This window comes from Perca fluviatilis, chromosome 24 (assembly GCF_010015445.1).
Source record: "Perca fluviatilis chromosome 24, GENO_Pfluv_1.0, whole genome shotgun sequence".
Lineage (NCBI taxonomy): Eukaryota > Metazoa > Chordata > Actinopteri > Perciformes > Percidae > Perca > Perca fluviatilis.
This window is the reverse complement of record NC_053135.1, coordinates 18,054,698-18,067,923: the sequence shown is the minus strand read 5'-3', so window position 1 is coordinate 18,067,923 and position 13,226 is coordinate 18,054,698. Positions and strand designations below refer to the sequence as shown.

Sequence of the window (13,226 nt, the reverse complement as noted above, 5' to 3'; positions counted from 1 at the left end):
GTTTTCCCAAGATGGCGCCCGCCTGTATACGTGAACGGTTCTGTCTTTATAAACTATCTTTTTAATAAACTGTCTGTACACTTACAAAGTTCTCAATGCTTGAGTTTACATGTAGGGACCCTCATTATGCTACCGTGGAAGTGTGGTGATATTTTGAGCCTTGTTAGTGGTGTAGAAATAGCGATTTCTTTTTACTTTAGCATGTCTTGACGACTAGCATTATAAGCTAATTAGCGGTTTGGGCTAAAACTGGTCACATTCGATTATTATGAAAACATATCCCAGAGAACGGTCGACTCGGTACACGTGTTATTAACCCCTAGGTTCATTTAGCGCCGGATTTGTCCTTTAAACTCAAACGGAGTCTTTGTCAAAGTTACAGTTTTCCTTTTACTTTCTCTGACTGAACACTTCAGATTTATTTAAAACTTTCACATAATTATCATCATAGACCTCCAACCTCTGTGACTTTAAATTTGGTACATTCTGGCTGTCTTCTCTGGCGAGTCTGCGACGACAGGCCACCCCCAGGAGATCACTAAGTGGAAGTGTCCTCAGAGACGGAACCTTTTTCCTCCCCTGTGATTCTGATTTATGAGAATATAATCTATGGGAACTAAAACATCAGCAGTTTCTTCACATCAATTTGAACCCCCCCTCCCGCCGCCCCCAGTCTTACAGAACCTGTCGAAAATAGAAACTTAGGAACTGGAATCCAGCGATAGTTAGGTCATTGTTGGTTTTGTTTAGATATGCCTAGTTGTAATTATATTAGTGATTATTGGTCGGTCTATATGCAGTTATTATTTCAGTTGTTAGTTGTTGGAACACACACACACACACACACACACACACACACACACAGACACACTCACAGACAGACAGACAGACACACACAACAACAACACACACATGACCCTATACACCAAGGGTGTAACTTTGGGTTCAACATTGGCGGGGAGGGTGTTGAGATCTCCAACTATCTGGGGGGAGGTCCGGGACATGTCTGCGTGTATTGAGAAAAGCAACAAAAGCATAGAAAAAAATTGTAGATAAAAAAAAATATATATATATTTGAAAAAAGAGACAAAAATGCCCGAAAAATTGTCAATGTCAAAAGGCAACAAAAAAAACTGGAAAACCCCCTCAAAAAAGACCTCTCAGAAAGAACCAACAAAAACTTGGGGAAAAAACCCTCCAGAAAGGCTAAAAATGGTCCCAAAAAAACCCCCCTCTCAAAACATGAGTCAACTATATTGTTAAGAGCAATTATTTCTGAGACACTTAATTGTACAGCAAACATCTGGAATAGTTCCAGCTTTATTTCTAAGAAAGCAGATTGATTTCAGCCAGTGTTGACCAATCCGACCCGTGGCTTGCAGTTTGACCCTGGGGGGTCAGCGTGGTTTACTGTTTGTTGATCCAGAGCCACTCGGGCGGATCAGTGGAGTCGCTGACTCATTTAAAGCACTCTCCTAACTCGCTGTTCTTCCTGCAGTGAAAACCTTTTGCGTTTTACCGAGTTTTAACACGCCCTAACCCAGTGGTTCTCAAACGTTGTTTCAATAATGTACCCCATTTAAATTGTGTTTTTAAGCCAAGTAGCCCCTGACCAGCGATAGATTTATCAAACTGAAAAACATTTAAATGTTAATGAAAAAAGGCAACAAAAACTGTAAAAAGTGTGTAGAAAGAAAGAAGTAAGGCAAGAATAGGTGGAAAATAGTATCAAAAACTTAGAAAACCGCGACAGAAACTTCGTAAAAAGCGACCGAGAAAAGTAGAAACTTCGAATACAATATCATCACGATACTTATGTCACGATACGATATTATTGCGATTTACATAAACATATTGCAATATTCTGCGATATATTGCAATTTATTTCCTTTTTTCCCAATTTCAAATTATGTCCCCAATGGCGTCTGTGTATCGTTACAGCATTGCCACGGAAAATATTGCGATGCTATGCTGTATCGATTTTTCCCCCCCCAAAAAAAAAACACCCCCCCCCCCCCCCCCCCCCCCCCCGTTTTCCCACCTATCCCCCGGAGAAGTCTGAGCCACCAAAACATTAACACTTTCTAAGTTTTCCCTTTTTAAAGAACTTTTCATCATTTCTGTGATTGAAACTGACCCTGTCTTTGTCACTTTTCCAGTGTTTTTTTTTATTCATGGTGATTAACCTAATTTATGACATTATACCTAATTTTGAGTAAAAAAGAAGCAGAAATTATGAATGATTTTGACTAATAGTTAAGATCAGAGGATGTTGAGTTATGTCAAAGTTTAGTTTTGAAACCATTTAAAAAAAAATTCAATTTATTTTTCAAATGCTCAAAAAGTAATCATTAATTTGACCTGCGAAGAATGTTGTATCCATACAGCATACATGCATGCATCCATGTTATTTTTGGGCAATATGGTTGAAAGAAACCAATATTTCTGAAATAAAAAAATTGGTCAATTTTGACCCGAGGACCATACGAGGGTTAACTTTCTGGCTCTGAATTTCCCGTTCCTCCCTTTCCTGCAGGCATCTCTTTGCTCCAGCTAATCGGAGACCCGCCGCCGGATGAGATCGGCCGCAGCTACGGGCCGGGGGGAGAAACGGCCTACGTCTTCACCCCCGCGGCGGTGTCGGGCCAGCCGGCCCTGGCCCACGTCCCCAACCCTTTCCACCGCCACTTCTCTCTCCTCTTCCACATCAAGCCGTCCACCCCCGCGGCCGCCGTCCTTTTCTCCATCACCGATGGGCCCCAGAGGCTCATGTACATCGGCGTCAAGCTCGGCGCGGTGCGCTCCGGCCGCCAGGCGGTGCAGTTCTTCTACACCGAGCCCGACTCGGAGGCTTCGTACCAGGCGGCCAGCTTCCAGGTGCCGAGCCTGGTGGACACCTGGAGTCGCTTCTCGCTCGCCGTCTTCGAGGAGCAGGTGACCTTCTACCTGGGCTGCGACTCGGAGCCGCAGGTGGTGAAGTTTGAGCGTTCGCCGGATCCCATGGAGCTCGACGCGGGCGCCGGGATCTTTGTGGGTCAGGCAGGAGGAGCCGACACTGACAAGTTCCAGGTAACGTTAGAATAACACCAAATGATGTAGTGTTAAAACTGTAAACGGACCATTGGTGGAAGAAGTATTCATATCCTTTACTTGAGTAAAAGTACTAATACCACACTGTGAAAAAATACTCGTAAACGTAAGTAAACGTCCTGCATTGAAAATATTACTTAAAGTGCTCATATTATGCTCATTTTCAGGTTCATTATTGTATTTAGAGCTTATATCAGAATAGGTTTACATGGTTTAATTTTGAAAAAACGCCATATATTTGTTGTACTGCACATTGCTGCAGCTCCTCTTTTCACCCTGTGTGTTGAGCTCTCTGTTTAGCTACAGAGTGAGACATCGCACTTCTGTTCCATCTTTGTTGGGAGTCGCACATGTGAGGACTGATAAGGACTACTAGCCAGTCAGAAGCAGAGTATGAGGGCGTGCCCTGACAGTACCTAGGTAAGGACTACTAGCCAGTCAGAAGCAGAATATGAGGGCGTGCCCTGACAGTACCTAGGTAAGGACTACTAGCCAGTCAGAAGCAGAGTATGAGGGCGTGCCACGCTAGCAGCTAAGCGAGCATTATAACGTGTGTTCCAAAGTGACCACGTCTGTCTCTGAAGTAAAGGCTGGACTACAATAGAGCTGTTTGGAGCAGTTTGTGAACAGTGTTTTCTGTTGGAGATGGTAAGTCCCTTTGGGGGGGACTTTGGGCTTTTTCACTTTGTAAACCTATAACCTACACATAAAAGATATATAACACAATAAAGGAAAGGGAAAAAGTCAAATAGCATAATATGAGCACTTTAAATACAGTACTTGAGAACTGACACTATTGACGTTTTTTGTAACATGTTTTCAAATGTTTTTTTTGTTTGTTTTTTTTTCTGGGAAAAAAAATTTGTCCAGGAATATTTTTTTGTGTCTTCTAAATTTGGACAAAAGAAGGCTGCACTTTTCATCTGCTTTTGGAGAAGTTATCATTACACTTTAAAATACAGACTTCAGAAGATCCACGTGCAGGTTTGAAACATATTTCACTATGAATATGATGAAGAACAACATCCTTGTATATAAAAATATTCTTTTACTGACATACAGACACTAGAGTACATTATATAACTGAAGCATTGTCTTTAATGAGTGTGTGTGTACATCTCTTCACATCGTCTGCTGTGTAACTGGTGAACAAAATAATCACTTTTACAGACTATAACATCTGTATATTAGAGATGCACCTATTTTACACACTAGCATTTGGAAGAGAAGTCCATTTTTTTTCAGGCTATAAACTCTGGGGTACCAGCAGAGGAAATGCTCAAGTGCTGAAGAGATGTTTTGCTCATCACATTTCTGTCAGAAATTAATGAAAACCTGCTCCAAATGTCACCCACGGGACGTGGAAAAGTTAGAGTAATTCACTGTGTGCTAACAGAGCAGGTTTGTGTGTGTGTGTGTGTGTGTGTGTGTGTTTTTTGTGTGTGTGTGTGTGTGTGTGTGTGGGTCTCTGGGTGTGTGTGTGGTTCTCTGCGTGTGTGTGTGTGGGTCTCTCTATGTGTGTGGGTCTCTGTGTGTGTGTGTGTGTGTGTGTGTGTGTATATGTATCTGGGTCTCTGCGTGTGTGTGTGTTTGTGTGTGTGTGTGTGTGTGTGTGTGTGTGTGTGTGTGTGTGTGTGTGTGTGTGTGTGTGTGTGTGTGGAACACCACAGTCTAATGCCTTGCTGTGTAATATACTCTCTGTGATCTACCGACAGGTAACTTCTTAACCACAAAATAGCTGAGTGTTTATAACCATAACCCATAAGTTTACCAATTAAGAGAGCATGATCAATCACGTCAAACGCAGCACTGAGATCTAGCACAACTGTGCCCACAAGCATCGACCGGTCAACTGATACAAGCCGGCTATCAGACATTTGTAACACAGCGGTGCCAGTAGAGTGACCAGCTCTAGATGCATGTTGGAACATAGAGGTTAAACCATTTGTAGAAAGATAGTCTTCAATTTGCACGGACACAATTCTTTTCTAAAAGTTGACTGAGCACAGGCAAGATGCCGATAGGCCTGCTGATTGGACCATTAATAGTTGACTTTTTGTAGGCTACAATCTGGTCTCCAAGGCAGAGTATTCTCACATGTCTTAAATCCGAACTGTCTGCAGTGTTTTCCACAGATTAGAAAGCAATTTGTGGCGCTCATCTGGATTGAAGCAGCAAACATTCAGTGTAAGAGTAAAAAAATGACATAACATTATTTATAATACGTTTATTTGATTCACAGCTGCTACATATGGTGTTTTGACCTCGACAACCCAACTGCATTTTACCGCAAACTTGATACTAGTTAACTTTCTGAAGCAGGCGCAATAGCTCTCGTTTTCATGGAGACAGACGCTGTGGGCACGGAGGGGAGGGTGTGTGTGTGTGTGTGTGTGTGTGTGTGTGTGTGTGTGTGTGTGTGTGTGTGTGTGTGTGTGTGTGTGTGTGTGTGTGTGTGTGTGTGTGTGTGTGTGTGTGTGTGTGTGTGTGTGTGTGTGTGTGTGTGGGTGGGGGGGGGGGGGGGGGGGGGGGGGGGGGGTGTGTGTGACGCGTGACTGACAGAGAGACGGAGGAGAGCAGGGAAAGGAAATGCAGCTGAATGAATACGCTGCATGTTTTGAATAGCGTTAAAAAAAAAAATAACGAAACGCAATATGTGGCGGCCGGTGTTGGTTGTATGGCGCACCGCCACAAATTAGTCTGTGTGGGAAACACTGGTCTGTATCGTGTTAGAAAGCCCGGATACAGCCCCCTGGTAGAGGACAGCTGACACAATATTCAGCTCGGAATGAGTCCTTTCTCATATTTTCCATCTCTTTGGAGATTTCAGAGGAATCTAAAATCATTCATGACCGACTGCCGGTGGTGGAAAGTAACTAAGTACATTTACTCCAGTGCTGTACTTGAGTCCAACCAGTAGAAGATGTCCTGTTCTGTAGACATGGTCCTTATTTCTATATTTTATACTGTCCAACCAGTAGAAGATGTCCTGTTCTGTAGACATGGTCCTTATTTATATATGTTATACTGTCCAACCAGTAGAACATGTCCTGTTCTGTAGACATGGTCCTTATTTCTATATTTTATACTGTCCAACCAGTAGAACATGTCCTGTTCTGTAGACATGGTCCTTATTTATATGTTATACTGTCCAACCAGTAGAACATGTCCTGTTCTGTAGACATGGTCCTTATTTATATGTTATACTGTCCAACCAGTAGAACATATCCTGTTCTGTAGACATGGTCCTTATTTATATATGTTTTACTGTCCAACCAGTAGAACATGTCCTGTTCTGTAGACATGGTCCTTATTTATATATTTTATACTGTCCAACCAGTAGAACATATCCTGTTCTGTAGACATGGTCCTTATTTATATATTTTATACTGTCCAACCAGTAGAACATATCCTGTTCTGTAGACATGGTCCTTATTTATATATTTTATACTGTTCAACCAGTAGAACATGTCCTGTCCTGTAGACATTAGGGGTGGGAATCACCAGAGGCCTTACGATACGATATCATCACGATACTTATGTCACGATACGATATTGTTGCGATTTTAAACATATTGCAATATTCTGCGATATATTGCAATTCATTAACTTTTTTCCAACTTCAGATTTTTCCCAATTTCAAATTATGTCCCCAGAAGGAAACTTTGTCAACATTTGTTTTAATCTAAAATGATACATTTCTCTGTTTGTTCATCTCACTTCAATTGTATTGCCGTAAAATCAGATTGTCAAGCAGACAGACTGACCAACACATATATAATAAAAGATTGATACTTGGCGTCTGTGTATCGATACAGTATTGCCACAGAAAATATTGCGATACTATGCTGTATTGATTTTTTCCCCCACCCCTAGTAGACATGGTCCTTATTTCTATATTTTATACTGTCCAACCAGTAGAACATGTCCTGTTCTGTAGACATGGTCCTTATTTCTATATTTTGTGCTGTCCAACCAGTAGAACATGTCCTGTTCTGTAGACATTGTCCTTATTTCTATATTTTGTGCTGTCCAACCAGTAGATCATGTCCCGTAGACATGGTCCTTATTTATTTCTTCATGTTGGACCAGTCCAATATGACCGTCAGTTGAAATAAACCTTGTGTTGTTAGAAAACTTGTTTAATTTGTTACGAATCTATTTTGATGGGTTTTCCCGTAACTTTTTCAATTTTGCGTATGTTTAAAAATACTGAAATTAATATCGACATCGCAATATTCATAATCGATATTGCAATATCACATTTTGTCAATATCGTGCAACCCTAGAATGTGTGTGTGTGTGTGTTTTCAGGGTGAGATTGCAGATCTGAGAGTGGTGGGAAACCCTCGGGCGGCCGAGCGTTTGTGCGACGACGAGGACGACTCTGACGCTGTGAGTGTTCGGTTTCTTCCCACGTCAGTGTTTCAGTCAAAGTGTCTGAATGTCGTTTTTTTTTTGCGTGAAAAATCTCTCTCCGTCTCGCAGGCGTCTGGTGACTTTGGCAGCGGCGACGGCGACCGGAGGCACACAGGAAACATTGTGAAGGTCGGTCTTTTCAGTTTTACACCGCCAAACAAAACTTGTGACTGCTGTCATTTGAATTTTAAAAAATCTGCTCGATACGAATCCCTGCAGTTATTTGGTATGCAAATACATGAATGCATGGGCTGGGGGGTTGGGAGGGTTACAACTAATTACCACCAATACAGCATATTCATTAATTCATAATAATAATAATACATGAATAAAGACATTTGCATGCAAAAAAGGCACAAATTGTTGCAGAAAAACCCACCAGAATGCAGGAAATGAAGTGTCTGATGCTTAACATTTCCTGGAGGACGACCACCAGACCCCCCGGTTATAATTTGAACCCCCGTTCTCGCTAGATAGGTGGAGATCTCAACCCCCATTCTGTTTTGCAGACCACACCTGCTTCCCTCCGGCCGGTACCTGAACCCCCTCTGATATCCTCAACCGGAAGCAGACTCAAAGAAACAGGTAAAAGGTCGTCAGCGGCGCCGTCAGTGGAACAGGACTAATATTAATAATAATATATTCTAAACTCAAATATCGGAACGGTAGAAAGACACAAGACATCATGAGAGAGACAAAACATGGTACTACCGCGGCTATCTGCCACACACACATATACACATGTACACATACATGCACAAACAAATACACATACACACATGCACACACACACACACACACATACACACACATATACACACAAACACATATACACACATACACAATCACACAAACACATGCATGCACACACATACACACACACACACATATACACATGCACAGACATGCACACACACACACACACACACACACACACACACACACATATACACATGTATACACATGCACACACACACACACACACACACACACAAACACACACACACACACACTCACTACAACTTCCAAACTTTCTGAATTGAAGAATTGATGAATAACATTTGATAAATTAGGATAATACCGATACAAAAGAAAGTACAAGTAAGTAAAGCAAGTACAAGTAGAACTTTGCAAGTTTAAAACCCGATTTTCTAAATTGTCTGAAAGGCACAAGTGAGCTGTTTAGTTTGAACGTGCTGGTGAGATCTGGAACTCTTTGGCTCCCTCTGGTGGAGAGTTAAACAAGTCAAGCACATCTGGTTCTGCATTAGATTCGATTAGATAGACTTTAAAAATACTTATATACAAGTGGCAAATAAAAATGTATAACTCACTTAAATAGTATTTATAAAAGATATAAGTACACTCAATGAGGAAGTGTTAGATGAAGTGGCAGGAATGGTTTCTTGAGTATTAAATAAGTGGCTCGTAAGGAAAAAAGAAATTCACTTTTGGTAAAAATGTATTTGAAAATCCTAAACCTTTGTTTTTTCTCTTTTTTTTAACATTAACAAGCCAACACTTGCCTCATGCAGCCGGTAAAGTTGTGTTTGTGTCAGCGGCGGAAGAAGTATTCGGATCCTTTACTTCAGTAAAAGTACTAATACCCAGTGTTTCCTCGATTTTGTAGTGGCGGCCCGCCATGGCAAAAGTTTTGCCGCCACACTATCAGAAATAAGGCAGACGCACAATGTAGTCGTGGTTGCCTTTTAAATTATCCTGCCGACATAATGCACCCCCCCCCTTCCAACTCAAAATCAACACCTTTTCAAAACTGGAAACGAAAAGCGTAAAAAAAAAGCTTCAAAACTGTCAAATAGAGCGTTATAAGCATAAAAAAATGGGTCCAAAGGTTCAAAAAGAGTGTTTAAAGCATCAAAAAAGGGTCTAAATAGAATACTATATATTGTTGGCTGGTTTCATTTATAATCAAACATCAGATTTTATAAACTACATGTGTTTTGTGTGCAGACATCTTAATGTGTAAAGTAACTAGTAACTAAAGCTGTCAGTACCTCAACATTTGGAGTAAATGTACTTAGTTACATTCCACCGCTGGTTTGTGTTGCCTGTAGACGTCAGGTTTCAGCAGCCGCCGGTGGACAGCAGCCGGCCCGGATCGCCGGGCCCGAGAGGTGGGTCGCCGGGGGCAACAGGTCGCGCCTGGCAGAAGGACAGATTAGGATTATGTCCTAATCAACCATGTGGCCATCCTATCACAGGATAGAATGAGCGCTGCGTCTCTGCAGCTGTCATGTGTTAAACCTAAGTAACTTTTCCATAATGTAATGTAATGAACAATTCCGCTTCCAGCCTGTAGCGGGAAAAGTTCTCTAGTGTTGCTTTAAACCGGGGCGGTGAGCATGTTGGTGGAGGTCGGTCGACATCTTGGTGTTCCTTTTGTCGCTCAAATTCCCCGACAAAAGATTTTTATTTTATTAACCCATCGGTGCAGCAGGAAATTCTGTGCATCGTCAGTTTGCGTCCACTAAAATTTCTGTTTTTGCCGCTGACAGGCTCAGATTATTATTCTAAGTGTCTGTCAACATTAATGAAAGGATCCCTACAGAGATAGACCTTTGAAACCTATTTGAGACCTTTCTGTTTAACCAGAAACAGATCTGAGGTCGCTATCGCTAAACCCACCGGACTCCATTTAAATAAACAGCGCTTTTAGCGTGTATAGAGCCAACATATTTTCACATGTAAATCTGTAAACTATGTGTTTATTTCAACCCAAACTAGAGTTGTGATGGTTGGAAAAGTGGAAAGACGAACCCAAAACGGCTTTTCATAGTTTTATTTTGTTTCTGTCGACTGTGAATGAAATGTTTTACAATCCTAAAATTATTGTTTATATTCAAGGAGTCTGGTGGGTTTAGCGAACGCAATTTTGCAGATATATGTTTAAAAAAAGGATCTTACCCTTTAACAGAAAGGTCAACCTCCTTAGAAATCCTTTCCATAATGTTGTCAGACACTTAGAATAATAATCTGAGCCTGTCAGTGAACAAACAAGCACTTTTGTGGACGTAAATTGAAAATGCACAATTGCCCATTAAATTGCGTTGTAGCTTGTTTCACTGACTGCCGACTGCAGCGATCTCGCTTAATACTGGACCAATGTCAAAGATTGTTGTTCCCATCAGTCACGTAGACACAAAAACATAGGAAAATAGGGTTGAAAAAAAGCGAACTTACCCTTTAAGTGCATAACATGTGGGGTCAGAATGTGTACTCTTGCTTTTGTTTTGAGCATGCATTTACAAGTGGAGCTGATTACCGTCTTCTGTTCTGCATGATGTATCGACGCCGGACTCCAAAACCAAGTTCTTCCTTATTTATTTCGATGTGACGCGTCCTTCAGGTCCCGGCGGCGCTAAAGGGGAGAAAGGCGACAAAGGAGCGAAAGGCTCAGCGGGGGACACGGGCCCCGCAGGGCCGAAGGGAGACTCCGGCTCCAGCGCCGCTTCCTCCGGTTCGTCCTCTCAGGGTGGAGAACGCGGACAGAAGGTAGAAACATCCCTCTGTGTATCAGTGTCATCAGCTGCATACAGTACTTATACATTACATATTTGTCTTTTTCTTTCTTTATTTCAGGGAGAAAAAGGTGCAAAGGTACGTTAACGTTGTTCACACGGCAGGAGAATTTATTCTTATAGTTTTTTCTACGTTGCTTTCACACCTACCTCGTTTGGTCCGTTTTATCCAAACCAACTGAGCTACCCAGGCGCCCCTGTTTGATGCTTTTTTTCCGCCATTTGATGCTTTTTTCAGCAGCTTATGAAGTTTTCTTAATTATTTCATTTTCTACGAAATTTGACAATGTTTTGGATGTTTGTGTGTTGTTTTTTTTTTACGTTTTGGACTTTTTTCGCCACTTTTTTCAATTAGACAATTATCTGATAATTGTTACAGGCCTATCTGAATATCTCTTCTCCATTTCCTCCCCACCAGGGTAGTTCTGGCTTCGGATACTCCGGCAATAAAGGAGAACGTGGGGCCCCGGGGCCTCCGGGGCTCCCCGGTCCCCCTGGTCCTGCAGCGGAGGTGGTTCGGCTCGGGGATGGCTCTGTGGTGCAGCAGGTGTCTGGACCCCCCGGACCGCCGGGACCACCTGGGTCAGACGGGGCCCCAGGACCTGCAGGAACCGATGGAGAACCTGTGAGTACAGGGTATTTTTAGGATAAACCCTTGGAGATGAATCGTTTCATTTTGCGCGGGGGTCCTTAAAGGTGCCGTAGGTAGGATTGTGAAGATCCAGGAATTAGCCAAAAAACATAGGCAATTTCTCAGTCCCTCCCCCCTTTCTGCTAAAGCCCAAAACGGTCTCCTAAGCCCCTCCCCCCACAAGGGAGAATGAATGCGTGGGCATGAGCAGTGATTGACACGCAGTTAGACCTGGAATATTAGTGGTGGAATATCACTTACCTAATACATAGGTTGATGCAAACATTGACATTAGCTTCAGCTTAGTCTTGCGTTGCCAGACCTTCCTCCACAGCGCTGCGGAGGAAGGTCTGGCTAGTCCACATAGCATTCTGGGATGGGAGAAAAACGTGCTCTGGTTTATCAGCATTTCTTTAAACCAATCACAATCGTCTTGGGCCGCGCTAAGCGCCGGACCGAGCCACGGTGCCTCTGCTAAATAGTCTCAGGAAGGAACTTGTTTTGGTGGAACGTGTACGTTCCAAAGTCGTTTTAGTCGTGCAACAGAAAACTCTGATTGGACAGATAGTCTAGCTAGCTGTCTGGATTTACCCTGCAGAGATCTGAGGAGCAGTTAACCATAGTCCTCACAAATCCACCGGAGGTTAGAACGCCAACACAAAGGAAGAGGAAGGGGACGGACATCGGGCCGAAAATGAGGGTCATCTGGCGGAATTTCTGGCGGCACCGGAGCAATCCCGGAAGTGAAATGTCATGGATATAGACTAATTTGAGTGCAGCCTGTCTAACGTTGGAATATCCGTCTGTGGGCACTGTTTTCACAACTCTGTGGTTCCTTCTCTCAACACAGATTTGTCTGTCATCCTCCGAAAGTTCAATCATCTGGACGCTGGTTCATTTGTCACTAAAGGGGCTTTCAAACCGTCTGATTGAGCAGTGAAAGGGTTAATTAGGAAGGGGATCTGTGGCTGTTTTTTTCCCTCAGGTTGCAGAATCTGTCCTCAAAAACTCTGCTGCATTGTTATTTTAACATTATTGGCAGATTTATTGGCAGTATTGGCAGATGCATTCCAATGCGTTTTGACTTATCTGAGATATGTTTCACGAAGTAAAAGAAAAGCCCGCCAGCCCCACAGTAAGGGCTCCTGCACACTGCCTGCGTGACACGCACGTTTGCGTGCTGCACGTTTGCGTGCTACAAATAGAACCGACGCCTATTTTTCGCGCGACACGCACGCGTGTTGGAAGCGTTTCCAGGCAAAATAAAATAAGAAAAGATGTTTATATGTCATTTAGACACTAATACATTTAATAAATGACATTTTGATGTTTGAAAGTCTCGAGGTTTTGACATAAATGCAGATATAAATGTCATTTAAAAAAAAATTTAAATAAAAAATAATCAATTTTCAAATATTGTACCTGTCAATACAGAACGAAATATTCTGTAGCCTACTACGTTGTCTTTGCTGTAATCATATCAGTATATATTTATGTTTAACATGGTATTTCATTTTATCAATGGGAAACATGCATGTTTCCAGACA

General features: G+C 42.3%; 1 protein-coding gene across 6 annotated transcripts in view; it reads left to right on the top strand.

The window, feature by feature from the left end:
* LOC120554632 (collagen alpha-1(XVIII) chain-like) overlaps positions 1-13,226 on the top strand; it is a 72,196-nt gene that overhangs the window by 34,108 nt on the left and 24,862 nt on the right. For 5 of the 6 annotated variants that reach the window (XM_039793650.1, XM_039793645.1, XM_039793649.1 and 2 more), the window contains exons 2-9: positions 2,537-3,069; positions 7,405-7,485; positions 7,579-7,638; positions 8,019-8,094; positions 9,585-9,644; positions 10,877-11,022; positions 11,110-11,127; positions 11,467-11,673. In XM_039793650.1, coding sequence (XP_039649584.1) covers positions 2,537-3,069; positions 7,405-7,485; positions 7,579-7,638; positions 8,019-8,094; positions 9,585-9,644; positions 10,877-11,022; positions 11,110-11,127; positions 11,467-11,673 — 1,181 coding nt within the window. The remainder of the gene's footprint in view (positions 1-2,536; positions 3,070-7,404; positions 7,486-7,578; positions 7,639-8,018; positions 8,095-9,584; positions 9,645-10,876; positions 11,023-11,109; positions 11,128-11,466; positions 11,674-13,226) is intronic. The other variant, XM_039793647.1, reaches the window with a different exon arrangement.